At 34.0% G+C, this 8,998-nt stretch overlaps 1 protein-coding gene across 1 annotated transcript; it reads left to right on the forward strand.

Moving 5' to 3' along the window:
- The first annotated feature begins 192 nt into the window (after nt 1–192).
- On the forward strand, nt 193–8,689 carry LOC146897686 (CAAX prenyl protease 1 homolog). The gene is made up of 14 exons (XM_085732135.1): nt 193–314; nt 1,333–1,480; nt 1,604–1,688; nt 1,773–1,868; nt 2,806–2,871; nt 2,994–3,104; nt 3,304–3,402; nt 3,500–3,613; nt 5,019–5,081; nt 5,950–6,042; nt 6,580–6,693; nt 7,777–7,848; nt 8,067–8,132; nt 8,237–8,689. Exons 1-14 carry the CDS (start codon nt 284–286, stop codon nt 8,351–8,353), a joined length of 1,275 nt encoding a protein of 424 aa, XP_085588261.1. The 5' UTR covers nt 193–283; the 3' UTR covers nt 8,354–8,689.
- Nucleotides 8,690–8,998: the final 309 nt, after the last annotated feature.

An 8,998-nucleotide genomic window follows, 5' to 3' on the forward strand; every position in this document is an offset into this window, starting at 1 on the left:
AAGGAAATCTAACTGATATTAATTTGTCCTATAGTCTGATATAATATTGCAAAATACCAAACTAAAATAACCGTTACTTTAACCGTAAGCCATAGTCACTCCTTGCCCATCTTTGTAGGAGCCATACATTGCTCGAAATTGCTTCTCTATCATTCATAACATTCACCATTAATTAAATAGTATCATTATGGATAATAAACACACCAATCACTAAAACCCAAAACCTCAATCCAATTCAACTTCATCTTGTTTCATTTTCATTTCCTTGCTAAACACTCAATCAATGGCGTTTCCTTACTTGGAAGCTGTTATAGGTGAATGTCTCTCTTCTATCTACAATGCCTAACTTGCATTGCATTGTTGTATCAGTTTTTATCTTTTATAATTTTGAAATTTGTAGTTGTTACTTTTTTAGGGAAATGATTTTGTTATTAATTTTGGATTTCTTCATCTTTTTGCTGGATTTTGAGTCTAGGGTTTAGGATGATGTTTTGTTACTTTCTTATGTCAGAATGGAAAATAATTACATAGTTTTTTAGATGAGTAATGATATTCAAACACTAATTTTTTCCAGTGACATCTGGCGAATCACATTAAAAAAAAATATGGTTAATTCGGTTGAGTAGATTAGATTATAAATTCAATTCACGGTCGAAATTGTGGTTAATTGAATTCAACTACATGTTTAACCACCATTTTCAACTTGATCTAAATTAACCATATACTCAACTCAATTAACCATAATCTTGCATGTGATTAACTAGGTGTAGCAGGTGTAGGGAAAATTAAACATTTTTGTTTTTTAGATGGTAGGTGGTCACTTTGATTTTGCTTCCTGAAATATATATCAGTTGAGAATAAGAAAAATTAACCATTGATTCTATATGGAAACATGGATGATAAGAATTAAGAAACAAAACATGGGGATTAAAACTCATAATTCATTTAATACTTGCATTCATGGAAGTTTAGCAGCTCAATCTAAAGAATGGAAGTTTTTCAGACTTTCATTCTATATGGAATTATGGATGGTAAGAGTTAAGCAAGAAGGAACTAAGATATACTTGCTATAAGAATCATGGAAGTTTGTCTCAACCTAAAGCTGTTTTGGTGGCCAATGATGGTCGGCTGACTAATTAATAGGATCAAATTTTGTCGACCGGAACATTTGAGGGTTCTTTTTACATTTTACAAGACCATATTGTGTCAATTCATCTAAGTAGTTTATTTTCAGTAAATTTGATTGATTAAGACTAGCTATTAGATGTGTTGTCTCTGGAAATAAAATGTAGTATTTACCTGATCTTCTGTTTTCTTCTAATCCATTTTCAGGGTTTAGGATATTAATGTACTTTTTTAAAACTTACTTGGAAGTGCGGCAACTTAGGGCAAACAAACTTACTACTCTTCCAAAGACATTAGAAGGAGTAATCAGCGAAGATACATTTCAGAAAACTAGATCCTATAGTCTTGATCACAGGTTTTATTTCGTTTTATTTAGATCTCTTACCCTGTTGGATGTTGATGTGTAATTGATGAAGTTATCTTCCGGTATGTCTTGCTACTTGCTAGTACTCTTATACACGGCTGTTTACTATCTCAGTCGCTTCCATTTTGCTTGCGAGTTTGTGACAATAGTGAGGGATTCTGCAATTTTGTTCTTTGGAGTAATGCCCTGGTTTTGGAAGGTGAGGATTTGTTTGGTGTTTATGAATCTCATGTTTATAACCGTGTTCACATCATTACCGTTTAATGACAATACTTGATTGCAGAAATCAGAAGATTTTGTGACATTAATGGGTCTAAACGCAGACAATGAAATATTTCATAGCATTGCCTTTTTAGCTGGTTGCATGATCTTGTTACAGGTATGTGTAACTCTAACATCTCTAATGTGTTCATAGCATTGCCTTCTACTAGATGTTAGAGATCTTAAGACCATTGAGAGACCTGTAATGTTGACAAACCATAGTAGAAGACTCCCCCTGAGAAACAAACCCGTCTTCAAGGCCACACTTGAATATGAATATTTCTCATTGTATTGAAAAAGTTAAAACAACTATCTACATACAATAGAGATATAATCAATATGAATGTAATCATATCATAATTCCGAAAGATACTAACAAATCATACTACAATAAATTTCCTCAAAAAAAAATCATACTACAATAAATATCAATGTCTCAACACTCACACTCAAGGTGGAACATATATATCACATGCATCCATCTTGTCACATATGTAAGTTATCCGAGGATGTCGTGAAGATATCAGGAAGTTGATTCTTAGAATTGACAAAAGAAGTTCTGATGACTCTAGAGAAGATCTTTTCCCTAATGAAACGACAATCAACTTCTACATGCTTTGTCCTCTCGTGAATAACTGGACTGGAGGAGAGGTGTAAAGATGATTGGTTATCACATACAAGTTCCATTTGACCAACCTCAAAAATGTAGTTCTTTCAGTAAATGTTTCAAAATGAACCATAGCTCGACACTTGACTTCTGTGCTCGATTGGGTAACAACAATATGTTTTTTGCTCTTCATATGAAATCAGATTTCCACGTACCAGAAGTAGGCCGCCTATCACTAGCATCTCTTGCCCAATCAACATCTGAATACCCAACGTTATTAGTCTGACCTCTATCAGTGAAAACAAGTTTTTTTCCAAATGTTCTTTTGATGTGCTTAAGAATTCAAACAACTGTGTTCCAATGACTGTCACAAGGAGAGTAAGGAACTAACTTATGAGATCAATGTTCATATTTTAATGAAATCAATGTTGTACTTTTTGTTTTGCAGATAACAAAGTTGCCACTTTCTTTGTACTTAGTATTTGTGCTTGAAGCCCGTCATGATTGTAATAAGGTTTACGCTATTTATAGTTATTTGTGTAGTTTGAATATTTCTTCTTTTGGTTCAAGTTATTAGTTTAATTTAACATCTCATCTTACTAAACGCTGATATGTAATAATGTTTCCCATATCAAGTCCACACCTGTTTATGCCGCTGGGGCGCTCTTTGGAAATATGCTTAAAGGAATAATTGTTGCTTTATTAGTTGGTCCTCCTATTGTCGCTGCAATTATTTTCTTAGTACCGGTAAGATTCTATTCTCTGTTAAGAAAACCACGGCAAACAAACTTTATTCAGAATTGGATACTGTTAAAATATTTAATCACTACTAGTACTTGCTTTGATTGTGCATTTTCTGCTTTTTGTTCATATGTTGTTGTCGTCATGGTATTTTTCCTGCCAAAGTGCTTATTTTCTTTTTTGATGTTCATATGAATATTTATAGAAAGGAGGTCCTTATTTGGCCATCTATGTATGGGCATTAGGGCATGTCTTTATTATCTACGAGCATCTAATAGCTCCGCTCTTCAAAAAGATCACTCCGGTTAGTATCTTTGTCCTTTTAATCGTTTTGAAATTAATGTACACATGTACTTTATTTGTTTATAATATCATTCCCCTCACAATGATCTGGTTACCAGCTGCCTGAAGGTCAACTCAGAGAGAAAATTGAGGAACTTGCTGCCTCCCTCAAGTTTCCAGCAAGGAAGTTGTTTGTCGTCGATGGATCTAAATGGTCAAATAAACACAGCAATGTAAGGATGGGACTTTTGTAACTATAACACAGTTCATAACGTTATTATGCATATATTTTCTTACATAACAAATGGTTTTCTTATTTTCTACTCTTTGAACAACTTTAATGTTTATTCTTGTTTAAGTGTCCATTACTTGTTGATTATTGGTTATCTGGTTTGATTTTTTTTGCTTTAGCCAACATTATAACCACATATTCAGTCAAGGATGATATTGAGGATAATTTTGGGTTGCACTATATCTGTTTAATTAATATTTAATGTATGCATACATAAATTTGTCAAGAACAAGGTTTTGGTGCTGAATTGCTTGATAGATTAGCTTAGCATTTTGCATTTATGATGAAAAGATGTACAAAACAAATCCCGTGATAATAGGGATTAAATCTGACCTAATTTCGTAAGAGATATATACTAGGAAATAAAGAATATTTACATAAAAGAAGGAGGCAAAAGAGTTCACATCAGATTAGATTCCAAGGCAATCATCTCATCAATCATAGCTTGTTGCCAAACATGATGAGAAAAAGCTTCCTTTGGAGACTTAGTAATAATGACAGAAGAAAGAGCATATATAGAAGTGTAGTGTGTAGGTGATAAGCCATGAACTTAGGAAATTATAAATGGCATAAGGATTATGGCTGGAACCTGTATCTCTACGTAGTGTAATAGGATGGCTCTCTAACAGGGTAGACGGATCCGAAGTAGAAAAGGAGACCGGGGAAGGAGATGAGTCACTTGGACTTTCTGTCGGTCATGGATCTGCAGAAGGGAGACATGGAGGGAACAGATAAGTTTGCGGGGGGAAGAGGATAAGGAGGCTTCATAGGAGAAGGTGGAGCTGACTGATCAACGACAGATGTGTATTGAATTACCAAAACAAGGAAAGGAATAGGTAATCCCTGAGAGATAGACTCGGACACAATGGGAGATGTAAAGAGTGGTGTATCCTCAAAGAATGTAACATCAACAAACATGTAGAAGCTATGCGTTGATGGACAATAGCACTTATATCCTTTCTAAACTCGTGAATCACTGAGAAAGACACATTTAACTGCACGAGCAAACATTTTATCTAAACCTTGAGTAAGATCATGAATAAAGCTACGTGTGCTTAGACAAATATTTTATTTTTCAATTTATACAATCAAATATTTAAGATGCTTATGGTGATGTAACTCATGAAGATGGCTTACCGGAGAGTGTGTTTACTTTTGTCTGGCAATATTCGGCCGGATTAGTAATAGTAAAAAAAACTTTTACTAATCTAAAAAACTTTTTCATTCTTGTTGAATTTCTCATTTCATAAAAAAAGGTAGTAAATAAAGTCTCTCAAAAATGTCACTAATATCTTACCTCTATTATCAAATTTGCTTGACATGACATTTCTAAGCATGTATTGCAGGTCCAAATGACTGGACTCTTCCACAGAACAGGAATTTTACTCAATGACAAAATAGTTCAGCAGGTTTGGGTCTACTAGTTCATATATTAAATTTTTGTGAGGCTTTTTTTCTATGTAACCTCCGAGTAATTATTTATTACTACATTCTCGAACCATCTGCGAAAATTGTTGTGTTGTTCTCCATTTTCCACATCTCTTTCATTTCAAATACCTCAATCACAAAGTTCCAAATTTAAAAATCTAGGACAGGGTTGGTTTTAGAAAACTAGTATAGTTCAAGCTTTTGTTCAAATTAGTTGATATTAGTTCTCAAACGACATATATCAGATTGATCCTACATCATCAAAAACATCATCAAAAACATCAAGTTTTTCCTTCAATGGTAGTTAAATGCCCATTACAGGTTTAATTTGATGTCATTTTAAGCACCAACTTGATGGGGAAAATGTGAGGTCCAATGTAATGTCACACATTTCATTGGAGAACCAAAATGTGCACATGCTCATTTATCATGCATAATGGCTGGTGATTTAAATTTTTTGACGAATGTTGATTTCTAATGCGTTGCGTCTTTTTTGGACTTTTGGTGTCTAGCAATCTCAGTGGAAAGAAGGAAAACTGTTTGATTGTTAAAGATAGTCAGTGGACTCCAAGAAGTCGATTAAAATGCGAACCTTTCCCGACACACACCCTCAGCAGCATGAATTTGCTGAAAATACTCATGTTCTTGGCATTTCTTGCATATAGGACTGCTGCATTGCAAAATAATATTATACGGCGTTCGGTTTAAAAGTAAAAAGAAGTCACAATATTTAAACAACAAAATGTACATATCTAACAAAATTTTCAATACATTTGGGGGAACTGTTGGCCTTCTTACAAGTGAAGGCAACCCATGGTTGATCTTACATTACCAAATATTGTATTGCAGGACAAAAATGATGAGGAAGTGTTAGCTGTTATTGCCCACGAATTGGGGCATTGGAAGCTCAATCACTATGTGCCATTTTATGTTGCCATGCAGGTTTGTTTAATAACGTTCTTGTAAGTAAATACTTGATTGCCTCTGTGTTGATTAGGCAGGATCCGTTACTGACAGAAAATCCACAACTGGATATTACGTCTATGTTTGCGAAATCTAGTTACTTGAAGAAGTAAGAATATTCGGTCCATTAACCAGACCCTATAGGTTTAGAGTCTATTTAAACGAATTAGTGCATATACTTTATTGACGCCTTTGAAATATATTAGAAACTTTTTCTACATTGTTGGCATTTTATGTAACTGAGCAATTTATATGGCAAGGAAATGAACTTGTAAATTTAGTGAAGTTATCTTTTATAGAATATCTTTAGAAACTTAAATTCATTTTTCAATCAGATTAGCTCAAGATAATTTGATTAGAATATGCCATCCCTTGCGTTTCTTGAGCTATTCATTATGGAGTCGAGAAAATGATTTGGTGGAATAGGCATTACGACATTACAATATTTGACCTAGAGATTTGTAACACTTCAATCTGTTGGTGTTTGCCTTACATATTCACTTGCAATTGATACAGTTTGTTCCACTGTTGAATGGTGGAGGATTTACTCTTGCGAGAAACTCGACAGATCTGTTTCAAAGTTTTGGGTTTGATTCACAGCCAGTCATCATTGGACTCATCATATATCTGGTACTTTCTAAAATTATAACTAGCATGGATGGCAGTAAAACAAGTTATTTCCATCTTTTTTTAAGAAAAACAAGTTATTTCCATTGAAACCAAAAATGAAAATAAGAACCACTTTATTTAATCTAACAATTAACTACATTTGCATTAAAATAAAAGTATAAATCTGCATAGCCACAATCTACAAGTGGTAGGGAACCAATCCGCCTTTATGTTTTTAGCTTTGTGGTGATCCTAAATAAATTAAATGAAAAATATCTCGTAATCATCGGTTGTATGTTAGAGTATTTTAAGTTAACTTTAGGGATTGGTTTCTATATTTCTTTATTCTTTGGGTTATAAAGAAAACCAAAAGCAGGAACAACGAGCCTGCACGCACCAAAGCAGGAACAACGAAAACCAAAACAGAACCTAAGATACAACACTAGGACTCTCACGAAATAAACGAATATGAGGGCTATAACTCTCTTAAAGAGAGTCTTCTGCTCTCGTATGAAAAGAGCAGCCACCATATAACGAAAAACCACACGATCTAAAATAACCAAAACAGGATATTACAAGACTGAAAATTGCAGCAAGATACAATTATCAACTCAGCAAAGTCTTGAGACATTCACAGCAAAATACCACCAACCGCTCTGACTCCTTGTACGTGGGACGTTGACTCCTTGTATGCATTATGAATAAGTGGTCAAGGAGATTAATACCACTCTGATACCATGATGACATTATGGATTTAGAATGCAAGGAAGAGAAGAAAAATAACGACATAAATGATATTTTGACACACAAATTTGACAACAATGCATATATGTTGTTAGTTATGTTGATGTTAATAAATATAACGAGATTTCAAATCTCATTAATCATGCACTAAAGATAATTAATTAATCATGATTTTAAACGTCAAATATACATGATATCCATAAATTTTTGTACTAATACTAAAGGTGACACTTACAAAGGGCTTGTTGAAGATATTGAGTTTTAGATAAGGAAGGAGGACAGTATTAGCACTTAGGGCTGAACCTGCAAACCAAGATTTTTGTTGGAAAGTACTTGACATTATTTCACCTGTCTTTGCAGCTTTGTGCAGCTCCCCTCAACTGTCTGGTTGTGTTTGGTCGATACAATCTGTTTCGATCATGTGAATTTCAGGTTACATTCCTTTACCTATTCAGCTCAATAATTGAGAGAAGATGATGGAATGAAATATAACCGTGTGCTTTAATGTTATTCGGATAATTCATTTCATACTTTATAATTTACTACTTGCATATTTTCACCGAAACCAACCTTAGCGCTGGTCCTTTCACTTCTTCTATTTCTCTCCCTCGGACTCTGGTACTTACATGTATCAATATCATCTAATGCAGGCTGATGCTTTTGCTGTAAAGCTTGGATATAAATCTGCACTCCGGTCTGTTCTTGTGAAGAAACAGGTGATTTTGTTGTTCAGTTTCATTATTTGGTACTTAAGTAGTGAGTAGTATTTGTTCCTAGCGAAACGGTGCTGCATTCTAATTGTTTTTGGTTTGTCGTTCAGATGGAGAATCTGATGGAGTTTAATGTGGATCCTTGGTACTATGCTTATCGCGCAACTCAGCCTCCTGTAGTTTTAAGATTGACTGCAATTGATGAATTGGATAAGAAGGCAGATTAGGCTAGGCCTATCAACCTTTAGATGAAGAGCAGGATAATTTCATTGTACTGCAACTTCATGGGTTAGAGTGAAAAGTAAAGCATATCAAGAAGAGAAATTGTAAAATAAGAAGAGATAGTTTTATTCATGTAGTTGGAGATATACTCATACACAATACAGTAGAGTTACACCACTAATCTATCATCCAATGCCTCCATTTTTTTACACTGGTTGTTATTATCCTTCTGTAGAGAAGCCCTATTATACTTTTTGCTCACTTCTTAAAATTGTGGTGTCAGTTTTGTAATGTTTGTCGATTCGTGTAATATTTGTCAATTTGGAAGTGTTGTTGAATTATATTCTATCTTTAATATAATAATTGTTTATGTTTGTTCATTTAAAGTGTTGTCGAACACAGTTCAGGAGTTATCTCCCGAATACAGTTCATGAGTTATATATATGAGCAATTCAAATAGCATATAAGAAAATACTCTTGACATAATGCACATGTGTTTAATCTTCCTAAAACCAGGGAAGCTTAGGTTGTGCAAAAATAGGGAATTGATGATCAATGATCGCAGGGACGGAGGCAGGAATTATGCTTGCGGGGGGGCCAAGTTAAAACTATGATTTAGTGGTGAGATATTTAAAATTATAAGATATATT

The sequence above is a fragment of the Medicago sativa genome, chromosome 8, assembly GCF_051527215.1.
Source record: "Medicago sativa cultivar Bolivia chromosome 8, Bolivia_mono, whole genome shotgun sequence".
In the NCBI taxonomy this organism is placed as follows: Eukaryota; Viridiplantae; Streptophyta; class Magnoliopsida; order Fabales; family Fabaceae; genus Medicago; species Medicago sativa.